Source organism: Euprymna scolopes, chromosome 6, assembly GCF_053919585.1.
Source record: "Euprymna scolopes isolate OS-2025 chromosome 6, ASM5391958v1, whole genome shotgun sequence".
In the NCBI taxonomy this organism is placed as follows: domain Eukaryota; kingdom Metazoa; phylum Mollusca; class Cephalopoda; order Sepiida; family Sepiolidae; genus Euprymna; species Euprymna scolopes.
Genome location: NC_136487.1, coordinates 7,234,658 through 7,248,405, shown reverse-complemented (window position 1 = coordinate 7,248,405; position 13,748 = coordinate 7,234,658). Strand labels below are relative to the sequence as shown.

The following is a 13,748-nucleotide window of genomic DNA, read 5'->3' as shown; positions in this document are numbered from 1 at the left end:
GAAAAGTACAAAACTATATTAGTGACTATGCCATTCAAAAGTGTTGGGTAGGGGGGGGCTATGGTCATCCTTGTCACTGAACCTAACAAATATATATATATATATATATATATATATATATATATATATATATATATTAGGTACCCAACACTTTCGAATGGCTTACACCTGAAAGTATTCTGTACCTCTTCATTCGCCCATATATGTAGTACTGTTGTCACATTTGAGCTGATGCATCTGCTAATAGTCTCTCACTCCTGGACAGGGTTCAAAAGACAGTCGCGAACCGGATAGATCCTGACCTGTCATTAGGCTTCAGCCTCTGTCCAATCGACGAAATGTTGAATCCTTCTGCCTGTTCTACAAGTACTTTAATGGAGAATTCTCTGACGAACTACAAGCACTTATGCCCTCTAGACGTGAATACCCCCGACAAACCCGATAAGCAACTAAATCCCCCGCCTTCACAGTAGAGATGCTACGGTGTAAGAAGGCCTTCTACTCCAATAGTTTCTTCCTCAGAACTGCTAGACTTTGGAACTCGCTTCCGGGATGCTGCTTTCCAAACTGTACTGACATGCAGGAATTCAAATGTAGTGTGAACAGACATCTTACTACTCATCTCCCCTCATAATACTCCTGCAACTTATTTCCTCCCCATAGTAGCCCCCATACCTCAAAGTGGCACTGTGCCTTGTCTGGGGTGAAAATTTAATTAACAATTATATATATATATATATATATATATATATATATATATATATATATATATATATATATATATATATATATATAAGCACGTCTGATTGAACACGGCAGAATTATTCTTTTTTTCCATTTTTTCTGGAAATCTTTGCTATTCGCCGAGCGGTCTTTTTTATTTAAGCTGGCATATTGTATAAAATGGCGCCCAAATGTTACAACGTGCCAGCTGCAACAAAAAATGACCGCCCGGCGAATGGAAAAGTTATCCAGAGAAATTGGAAAAAAGAATACCTCTGTCATGTTTAATCAGACGTGCTTCAATAATGGCTTGCTGCCAAAATATACAAATATATATATATATGTGTGTGTGTGTGTGTGTGTGTGTGTGTGTGTGTGTGTGTGTGTGTGTGAATAAATAAATCGTTTTGCACTTTGATCTTGGCAAAAAGACCAAGTAACTATATAAAAAAATGTTTAATTATTAAGCATTTTTAAATGAAGTAAAGAACAAATTGTGTCTATTATTGTATTATCTTTTAATTGTTGCGGATAATATATTATCCGTCCTGTTGTTATAAAATCATATAAGCAGACTACACTTTCCTTTTTTGTTGAAGATGAAAAATAAAAAAAAACGACAATATAAAAACATATACTAATGCATATAGATTTAATAGTTTGTTCGATATAGATGTTACATCAAATTATGGGCGTATGATCAGTAAACTTTTATACCTAGGTATTTTGAAAGCCGAACTCTTTGCCAAGAACTTTGCAACTAATTCTACCCTTTGCGACCAAGGCCGTCAACTCCCAATATTTCCTCCTGTATCAGAAAACATGCTATGTGATATACAAATATCTGTACGTGACGTTGCTAAGCTAATCAAAAACCTTGATTCCAGTAAAGCAACCGGCCCTGACGGTATTCCAATTATAGTTCTCAAAAAACTTCAACCAGAACTAGCGCCCATACTTACAAAACTGTTTAAACGTTGTCTTAAGGAGAATAGTTTCCCATCTCCCTGGAAAATCTCATGAGTATGTCCTGTATTTAAGAATTCAGGTGATCGCTCATCCCCCTCTCAGTACAGGCCAATAAGTCTCCTTTGCGTCATGAGTAAGTTGCTGGAATCTGTGTTATATAAATAGAGAAGTAATCAACCATCTCAGCAAAAATAACCTTCTTAGTGACACACAATATGGTTTCCGTTTTGCTAGATCTACAGCAGATGTGCTTACAGTTATATCTCATATGATTAGCGAATCTCTCGACGGAGGCAACCTTTCTATGGCAATTGCTCTTGACATATCAAAGGCCTTTGATAGGGTACGGCATAAAAGTTTACTTCACAAGATCTCCAGCTATAGTATAGCTGGAAATATCTTCTCAATTATTAAATCATTTCTCTCTGATATGTTCATAAGAGTAGTGGTTAATGGGCAAAAATCAGAAGCTCACAGTATTATTGCTGGAGTCCCTCAGGGGTCCATCCTGGGCCCAACTCTTTTCTTGATCTACATTAATGATCTTCCAAATCACATCCTTACATCATTCGTACACATTTATGCTGATGACACTACCATCTATGGTAGCACATCTAAGACCGTAAACAACCAAGTTCTTTCCGATTCTCTCTCCTCTGATCTTGAGCACGTGGTACAATGGGGAAAGGAGTGGCTGGTTACTTTTAATGCATCTAAAACCAAGCTTCTATCTTCACATCATCAACGTTCTGATCCCCATCTGGCATCAATTGAAATGAATGACTCTCGTCTTGAGGAGGCCTCGTGTTTTGACAAGCTTCTGGGCTTGACTTTTACTCCTGATCTGAAATGGAACACGTACATCAAATCTGTTGCCAAAGCCGCTGGAAAAATGGTGGGACCCTTCTATCGATCCAGCAGATATCTCACTGCTGATGCAATTCTCTATCTATATAAGAGCCAGGTACGTCCTAGAATAGAGTACTGTTGCCACATTTGGGCAGGAGCTGCTAGAAAGAACTTGTCCTGCATTGATAGAGTTAAAAATAGACTTCGTAGCCTCGTAAGAGATGTCCTTTTCTCTTCCCTGCAACCTCTATCTCAAAGAAGAGATGTTGCGAATTTGTCTCTGCTTTATCGTTAATTTTATGGCAAATGTTCGACTGAGCTTCAGTCTATGGTCCCTCCTCGCAAAATTTTCACAAGAAACACTCATCTAGCTGAAAACACTATCAATAATTCCCCCCCCCCACTCTTTATCTGTGCCTAAACCTAAACGTAGATTTCATGAACAAAGCTTCTTTCTTGGAAATGCACGCCTGTGGAGTTGTCTTCCGTTTTCCTGCTTTCTAGCTGACGACAATATGGTTGTCTTCAAGTCCAACGTAAACAAGTTCTTTATAAGCCGTTCCACTTAAGTTAACAAATTCACCGAATTCATTACTAGCGATTACTATATTGTCCAAGAAGGATCCCGCCATTTTCCCAGCGTCCCTGGCAACAGACCTGATGTACATGTTCCATTTCAGATCAGGAGTAAAGGTCAAACCCAGAAGCTTGTCAAAACATGGAGCCTACTCAAGACGAGAGCCATCCATTTCAATTGATGCCAGATGGGGATCAGAGCGTTGATGATGCAAAGATAGAAGCTTGGTTTTGTATACTCTTAACCCTTATCCTCGATTGGTCTCGAGTGGCCTTGATAAGTGATTATGGCTATGTAAAAAAAGAAAGAAGAGAAAATACAAGGTAACATATTAGAGATGCGACGTCTTACGATAACTATATTAGGAACGAAATAATATGGCGTGAGAGGAAATGGTTATACATTGAGACTGTGGTGAGAGGAGGGTGTAGGAGAACTACAGTAATTAATGAGATCCAGGAAGGAGATAGGTGGTATGTAAAGTGGTTACTGCGTTTGCCATGGTAGGATATGGAGTATGTGTTAATATATGTGTGTGCAATTGTAGATATGCATCTATCTATATATTGATAGGATAGCGTGTGTGTTATTTATTTTGTGTGTCACGCTTACATCCGAGTGACTATCGTTTAATTGTTATGGAATTCCATTTCTTGCAATAAATAATTTTACCAAGAATTCTTCATAAGTTTTGGTTTTGGTTCGATTATAGCTGAAGGAACTCGTTATATATATATATATATATATATATATATATATATATATATATATATATATATATATATATATATGAATTTTAAAGTGGATACAATCCGATGTGAAAAGGAAGCGGAAAACCGGAGGCTCGACGTTTCGCCCGTAATATGCGGGCTCTTTCAAGGAGTGACCACACCTCTTCAAAACGCCCGTATAATACGGGCGAAACGTCGAGCCTCCGGTCTTCCGCTTCCTTTTCACATCATATATATATAAAGTTCTTTAGACTATATATTAGGTTTTTAGATATACATGGCTAGGTTTCCTTCCTCTTATCTTTTTGGTGCCTAAGGTACTTAAGCTTTCATGCATTTTTCTTCTCAGCTGTCCTCCGAAACAGCTACATGGTAAGCAGCTAAGGATCCCCGTTTTCTATTTACACAATTTTAGTTAAGATTTTCTCTTTTCATCCTTATATTGTTAAATTCGGTTTTAAAATTGAATACTTTTGCGGAATCGGTTTATGAAAGTGCTAAGTCTATTTCTATTTAACAATTTTAGTTAATGCTTTCTTTTTTCATGTTTATATAAATGAATTTCCTTTTGATTATAACTTTTTAGAAGTCGGATTATTTGGTGCTAAGTCTGCGATAGGTTAAAATTAGTTGTTATTTTTTTCTCCGGGAATTTAAACTGCATTCTTTATTTTTATTTTTACATTTTTTATGGAAAACTTCTTTAGACTATATATATATATATATATATATATATATATATATATATATATATATATATATATATATATTATATATATATGTGTGTGTGTGTGTGTGTGTGTGTGTGTGTGTGCATATATATATATATATATTATTACTATATTTCAGATAAAAAAATGAATATATATATATATATCATATTGAAGCGTACTTTATATATATATATATATATATATATATATATATATATATATATATATATATATATATATATATATATATATAATATCATATTTAAGCTTACTTTACGACCGGAATTTGCCGGGCGTCCCTGCTAGCTTAGATAAATACTTTTGCAGTTTAACAAAATGACTACAATAATATCAGAGCTTCTCCATTTACGCTGAACATCTACAAAATGCCAACATCAATATATTACATATGAATGAGTTTCCCGTGGAATTTCCGCAGGTCTCGCGTGTGTATATACATACATATATTTTCCGTTTTCTTTTCAATAAAGCTTATTTACAATAAATGAATAAAAGAAATCCCTATTTCAGTCACGTAATTTATTTATAGTGAAATGAGTTTCGACATTGTTCCTAAGCTTTTTATTTACTAAAACCACGTTTTTAAAAGAAATGATGTTACTTATGCAGAAAAGGTACCGTGCTATTTGTTATAGTAATTTTGTTGGGTGGAAAGTACAGAATTGTTACAAAACACCTCATATTAAGAATAGGTTTCTTAAATAATAACGTTCATATTTCAGCACGGTACCTTCTCTGCATAACTACAGAAATAAGAAAACCAATATAGATAGTACACATGAGAAAACCGAAATGAAAATCTTTGAAAAAACATAGTCTCCATCTTTATGTACTTGAGCTATGGATTTTTGTTTATTTTTGGGGTTTTTTTTTAGCTAGTATGAACTTGTTTTATAAAGATGGCTACTTTATTTTTTTGCATCGCTTTCATTTTTTTATATGTCCACGGTTTTTTTTTTACTAAAACGTGGTTTAAATATATTGCCTTAAAGTCTTAAAAATTAATACAATGAAAGAAAAACTAATTCATTATTATTATTATTATTATTATTATTATTATTATTATTATTATTATTATTATTATAATAATAATAATAATAATAATAATAATGATAATAATAATAATAAAAATCATTTAAAGGTTTATTAGAAAGATAATAAATATTTATTTATATTTAAAGGTAAATAAATGTTTCTTTAAAAAAAAAATAACACCGTTTCATTTTTCTTAAATTTTAATTTTTGATAATATGTAAATACACTTTTAAAATTATAAATATCCCTTACGTTACCGTATTTTCCCGCCAAACAATTCTCTCTTTTAATTGCACGTGCTTAAATAAAAAATAATGTCTTGTCTTTAGGGAAAAAAAATACAGACACTTTTGGGTGATTTTTTCAATCAACTATATTTAATCACATTACTTACTAAATTAAATTTCACCATAATGCATTTCATTTGATTCATTAATAAGTCCTTTATGGTCAATGTATTTCTGGTGTGTAAGATTCTTAGTTTCTCATTTTTTTCGGCCAACGCAATAATTATAAAATTGTTTTAGTTTAACATTTCATTTCAGTTTCATGGCATCCTCAAATGTTTATCTCATCAATCAAAAAAAAAATACTTGGGCACAATAAGAATCGTGCTATACTCGAAATTTTCACGGATGTAAAACACCAAAAATTGCTGAAACGTTAAGCCAATGAAATCGCAGCAACTAATGTCATTAAAAAAACATTTATTTGCTATCAAACTAAATATATTTATCTTCATTTGAACAAAAAAAATCATAAAAATAAAAAAAATCATAAGTGTTTTTTTAATTGTTTGCTAATTAAAAAATAGATGTTTCTTCGTAAAACTTACCTGACATTTTTCTTCTTGATTTCTTGAAAAATGGGCGATTTCATCGATTTTATTGCCAATAAAATTTTGGAAGTGTGAAACATTCATTGATCTTCATTCCATCCCGGGCAATGGCGAATCTTCTTGCTAGTCAAAAATAAAAAGTTATAATTAATCAAATCTAATAATTTTGACAATATTCACTTGAATGAAGGAAATTTCCAAAATACGCAATATATATACATATATATATACATATACATATATATACATATATATACACATATATATATGTATATATATGTATATATATGTATATATAGAGAGAGATAGATAGATAGATAGATAGATAGATAGATAGATAGATAGATAGATAGATACTTTTTTGTAAATATTCCAAGAGTAATGTTTTTCAGTTATAGCAGGATAGATAATAATATAATATAAATAGTACAATACCAAATATACTACATTTGTCTGATGCTCAATGATATTCAGAGCACACAAACACACAAACACACATACACACACACAAACACACATAGACACACACACACACAAACACACAAACACACACACATACACACACACACACACACACACACACATATATATATATATATATATATATATATATATATATAAGTTAAATTCACAATTTTTGAAAATACATGTTCTTTTATTTTCTTATAAGATTGCATATTACAGATCTGTTTCGTTCGCGATCTTCAATAAACAGTACAAGTATGTTATCACTGTATTTTTTATGTAGCAAGCTCTTCTAACAATTCCATGGAGAAAACCACATATTCAAACACAACTGTTACATGTCAAAAAAAAAAGCCAAAATCGTACGTCTGTGTTTTCCAAAATTGTGAATTGAACTTTAAAAAATGTTATCATCTACTTGGCCGGTGTAACGTAAAATCTTCCCCTATAAAAATTCTTCTTTTTTATTTATAAGAAATACTATTTTTAGGATCGGAATTTTTCGATTTTTGATACTTTTTGAATGAATTTCTGTAGAAAATATATTTAAAAACACTGTCAGATATATTGCCTTTGTGTGAAATTTGCAAAAGATGGGCTCAGCCGTTTCGGAATCTATGAGGAAGAACTCACACACACACACACACTACGCACAAAGTGACTGATATATATATATATATATATATATATATATATATATATATATATATATAGAGAGAGAGAGAGAGAGAGAGAGAGAGAGAGATTTATATCTATATTTATATATATAGATTTATATCTATATTTATATATATATATATATATATATATATATATATATATATATATATATATATATATATATATATATATATATATATATATATATATATCAACGGTCAAATGTTTTTTTGTTATTAAATCTGTTTATTTTCTTCTTTTATTTTAGAAACGGCATTTTACCCGCCGACAAAAACCAGCCAAAAGAATCCGCCTGAAGAGAGGTCGACGTGTTTATCGATACCAACCTGTCATAATGGAGCAGCGACACTCAGAGACTGTTCTTAAGCAACTCGCCCAAAAGCTTCTCTCCGACTCGGAAAACAAACAGTTCAAATCGGCCGTTCACGAGTTTCAACAGAGTCACTCCTTAACCACATTGTGTTCCCAGTTGAAAAACATAATTAACGCACCTGAGCGGCTGGTGCTGCTTGTCGAGTTGAGCTATTTAGTGCCATCACACCTGTCAAACGACTTCCATCGGATCTGCTCACTTCAGTTTCAGAGTTACAGCAAAGCACTGCAGACGTGTCGACCGGGCACTCTTCCCCGACATGAAGGTTCTCGCATAATTGCGCAGGACCCGTCGGGAAAATCTCGCATCGTATCGCAGGGTAACTTAAAACAGCTGGTGATCCACAGCTCGCCCGATCTGAGACACGGTACGCGCGTCGCGCATAACTCAAACGGTAGCCGCAGCTTCGACGATTTTGACGAATCAACATCAGGTTTCGATTCCCTGTGGGACGCGAGCCTCTCGCCGCGCTCGTACAGAAAATTCGAAAGCCATTGCCTTGGAAACGCCGCCAAGATGAGCGATCAGCCTATCTACGGCAGGAGTCGATCGGTCGGTTATGACCAGAATGGCTATACAGCTCGGAAGAATGAGATTACGATCTACGAGGATAACATGGGTCTGTCTATCACAAAGATCCCGGACGGTAACAACATTAACACGGCAAATAGAAGGAAAACCCTGCGAAGGGTGTATATACTTCGGAATCAGAGCAGCCTCGGTTTGTCATTGAAGGGGGGGAGTGACGATCGAACTCCAGTAACCATTGATTGGGTAGAAGAAGGGAGCATAGCACACCAACAAGTAAGTGATGCATTTTTTTTTTTATTTACTAACTTATGTTATGCGCCACCCGGATACAAATATTACATGAAATCACAGCACCTTTGCCTTTTCAACGTTCATAATTTCAACCAACACAAGTATTAAAATATCACCCTTTCACTATTGAGGTTCCTGAATGACAGAAAACAATCTACTCTAATAGTTTCTTCCCTCTGACTGCTAAACTTTGGAATTCCCTCCCTGTTTCCTGCTTCGCTAACTGTACTGACGTGCAAAAATTTAGATGTAATGTGAACAGACATCTTGCTACTCAACTCCCTACATTCCAGTTAGACACGATTCCAAATAGAAGCCCCTTGTGTTTTAAGTGGCAATAAGAACTATGAACCCGTTAAATAAGATTCCATATTTTACATAAAATCTAATGGTGTTGTCCGCCAAAGTTGAGGTTAATATATGTTAGGTTTTGAAAGTCTGGACGATTAGTTTGAATTAAAAGACAGTGGGGATTCGAACTTTACATATTTTATTTACTTCGCTAAGAATTGCTTTTATCTTTAAAAAGAAGCACGGGAGCAGGCTGGAAACAGTTTAAATGTCCTCAAATAATCGAGATCTTGCTTTACGTGTTTCTGGCTAAATTTTAGACTGAAGCTCAAATCGAACATATATTTCTGTCTGACGTCATTAAACTAGCGAATCAGATTCACTTGACGCATATTGTGGCAAAGCTTATTATTAGGTCAAACCGGGTCAATCATACCTAATAAGCTTTTGCACCTGGAAAACTACGCTCAAGTCTAAAATAATATTATTGCAAATTAATATGTAACATTTTTTAATAGACGTTTTTATTATTTCATTATTTTATTATTTTATTATTCACCAGATTTTATGGAATTTAAACGTCACTTAAATCATAAAAAATTGTATAAATTTAATAACTTCAAATAATTTGAATTTATTAGGATTAATACCTTGAAACATCTCTCTTTCTCTCTCTCTCTCTATATATATATATATGTGTGTGTGTGTGTGTGTGTGTGTGTGTGTGTGTGTTGTGTGTGTGTGTGTGTGTGTGTGTGTGTGTGTGTGTGTGTGTGTATAATTTAGGGGGTATCGAAAGTGGAAAAATTTGTGCATGTTTTCCGATTTTCCGATGCCAAAAACAAATTCTCTTTTTTATTTGATTTTGTTTAAAGCAAAATCTTCCACTACTGCTAGTAAGAATAGAAAAATAAATATTTATTGATTTTTAATTACCAGTAAAGCTAAAATCTATTGATCATATCATACACGTGTATTTTTCCATCTGCACATTTAACATGTGTTTTTACGGTAATCAAGAATAAATAACAACTCTATTGTTTAAAACTTTAGAGATTTATAATATATATATATACACATATATATATATATATATATATATACACATATATATATATAAATATATATATATATATATATAAGTTATGAAAAAATATATATATATAAGTTATGAAAATCTATCTATCTATCTATATATATATATATATATATATATATATAGAGAGAGAGAGAGAGATTTATAATATATATATAAGTTATGAAATATATATATATGTTATGAAAATATATCTATATATATATATATATATAAGTTATGAAAATATATTTATTTCCGCGTTTAATTCTCGTGAGAAACAATAAGGCATTTCATTCTGATGATTCTCTAAAAGGATAAAATGCGGAAGCCTCTATGTTAAGAACATGTATAAAATAAGTGTACAATTGTTTAAAAGAGTGCTTTACAAAATGGTATGGAAGTTACAGTTTTTTGGGTTTTTTATTTAATTTCTAAATTTACATTAGAACACATATATAGATATACATATGTAACTATATGTGCACACACACGCGCGCGCGCACACACACACACGCGCGCGCACGCACACACACACACACACACACACACACACATATATATATATATATATATATATATATATATATTGGATGGTTACGTAACCAAGCACTTTAAAATGTTATTACTGTTTTCAAAATTTACATTGTAAATCTTTGCTGTTTGGCTCTTACATACTGAGCTTTTTTTTTACATAGGCATCACCACTTATCAAGGCCAAGAGGTCACTCGAGGATAAGGGTTAAAGAGTGTACAGTAGAAATTTGACAATATAGCAATCGTTAGTAATGGAAATTCGGTAAATTTGTTCACTTATATGGAACGGCTCATCAAAAACTTGTGTTTTTAGTCGTTTTTTGTCTGGATCCATATGAATGATTTTTGTTTTTTCAACTAGATTTTTCTAAATTCGGGATCTGGCCAGCCATGTTGTTTTAGGTGTTGGTAAATCGAGCTTGTATTTAAAAGATGTAAGGTTAATCGTCTTGATAATGTGTTGGGCGTGTGTCTAATGTAACTATTCACATGGATCTAAACTTTAAAAGATTAAAAATACTGGAAGCACGGTACATAAGAGCTAAAAAGCCAACAATTAACAATGTAAATTTGGAAAAAATTAATAACAACTTTAAAAAGGCTACGTAACTATCGTTGAGCACTTTCAGTTGAATTAAAGTCGGTCAATTTAGCTCTTATGCATAGATCATCGTATAACAATTAGATCACTGTGACTGACGTAAAGAACATTTAAAATTAAAATGTTTAAATTCAACGTTATTTCTCGCGGTTAATGGTAGCCGATTGGTTACGGTATTTGCTAATCGAGCCAGAGATGGCTGGTGTTGCCGGGTTCGAATCTGTCGACTGGTGTTAATCGTGACACCCTGCACTGATGATTCCTGAAAGGATGAAACACTAGTGTCTGTAGGTATTAATTATTATAGTAAAAAAAATTATATATATATATATATATATATATATATATATTGTGTGTGTATGTGCACATATAATTATATATGTTTATCTATATATGTGTTGTAATGCAAATTTAATAAAAACAAAAAAAAATATGTAACTTCCATACCATTTTGTAAATCACACTTTTAAACCATCAGACACGTTCTTAACACGTTTAAAACATTTTTTTTCATAGTATATATATATATATATATATATATATATATATATATATATATATATATATAGTCAACCACGTACAGTACTGTTTCGCAGCTCACCAGTGCGGCTTGACAGGCAGCTGCCTCAAGCCAGGATCGAACCCCGACCGCCCAAATGACAGTCAAGGTTTCTCACCATTACGCTAAACGGCAGATACTGTGTGGGTAATGAATTAACGATGTTTTGACATCGTCCAAATGCCTCCGCTCGATTTGTTTACACAAAGAGCGTCGCTTAATACGCAAATGGAAATTTGTATATTATTTTCCGATATGCTCGACCCAAGATAGGAACCATTATAGTCATCCACATGCAGTACTGTTTCGCTGTTTCACAGCTTATCAGTGCGGCTTGAGAGGCAACTGTCTCAATATATATATATATATATATATATATATATATATATATATATATATATATATATATATATATATATATATATATATATATAGCTAGTTAGGTATATATATATATATAGCTAGCTAGCTAGATAGATAGATATGTGTGTTTATGTGTGTGCATATATATATATATATACATGCATAACGTAATACAATTAAACTGAAATTTATCTACTTATATATGTATATATATACTAGCAGAAGTGCCCGTCGTTGACTGGGTTCAAAAACAGCCTACAGAAAATGGACTGTGATATATGAAAGTATGGTAAGTTATGAAAGGGAGGGGGTTGTAAAGAGATGGATTTTTATACTCAAAAATTTTACCCTAAGCAAAATATGATGAAAGTAAATATAATTTTCGCGAAAATATATTTTTTATATCAACTTTGTTTCCATTCGTAGCCAAGAGTGACCAACAAAATGATGCTTCCTTACAAAGAGAAAATGTTATCTATATAATAATATAAATATACAAGAAATAAATGTTACCATAGTCAATAAAAGTTACTTTTATGGTAGAAAAGTTCATTGGTTTGTATTTTTAAGTAGTTTGTAAAAAAAAAAATTTTTTTTTAATTTACCAACCGGTTTAAAAATATCAAAATAGCAGCGACTTTGAAATGGAGAGCCCCGTTTTCAATTTAAAGGAAGGGCACCTGAGCATTCTGTGTTAACAATTTAAGAGAGTTCCGTCAACGTAAGGAATATTTATAAACATATGTTAATGTTTTCCGTTATTTTGTGCTTGAGGAATATTCGATTATGACATGTGTAATTTATATAAAAATTTATTTAGGTAGTTATCGCCTCAAATTTCGTTTTAATTTCGGTTCGCTGAAATTATTTCAAGTAAAGAGCATTAAATACTATTTCAAAACAAAAAAAACCATCTTTATCTTTTATTGACTATGGTAACATTTATTTATTGTATATTTATTTTTTCGGGTAGTCGTTTGTTGGCTTTTCTACTAAACACTCTTACTAAATAATATTGACGAAATATCGAAAAACAAAGAAACAAAAACAGTTTTGAAAAATAATGAAGCTTTACTTACTTTAGTAAAATAATCCGAAACAGCAAAATGGGATATTAAAAAAGTAAACACGTAATTACTTTAATTTTTTAAAGCAAAGAATCGATATAAATATGAATAAGAAGAAAATGGAACCCTTTTCAAGCAGAACAGCTTCGTTTCAGTTTTACAGTATTGAACGGTGTAGTATTGCGCCGTCGGATTCGGGGTTGTACTATTGTAATGTAAAGAACACGCAGAAGGGGTTGTAATCAACTGAATTCCTTCTGGTGCGCTGACAAAGAAAAGCTTAAACAGATATATAAATAAAAATAAAAAGGTTATGCAAATGGTTTTAAAAAGACACGTAATCACGTGAGCAGGATTTTTTTCCTTCTTTTGACATGATAACAAGTAACTTTTTTATTTTCTATCATCTATCTATTTTTTTATTTTCGAAAGAGTGCCACGTGCAAGTGGAGAAGAAA

General features: G+C 32.3%; 1 protein-coding gene across 4 annotated transcripts in view; it reads left to right on the top strand.

Annotated features, from left to right (window-relative positions):
- LOC145277484 (uncharacterized) overlaps positions 1-13,748 on the top strand; it is a 351,446-nt gene that overhangs the window by 286,726 nt on the left and 50,972 nt on the right. For all 4 annotated transcript variants that reach the window (XM_080128864.1, XM_080128865.1, XM_080128863.1 and 1 more), the window contains exon 2: positions 7,850-8,779. In XM_080128864.1, coding sequence (XP_079984990.1) covers positions 7,937-8,779 — 843 coding nt within the window. In that variant the 5' untranslated portion in view covers positions 7,850-7,936. The remainder of the gene's footprint in view (positions 1-7,849; positions 8,780-13,748) is intronic.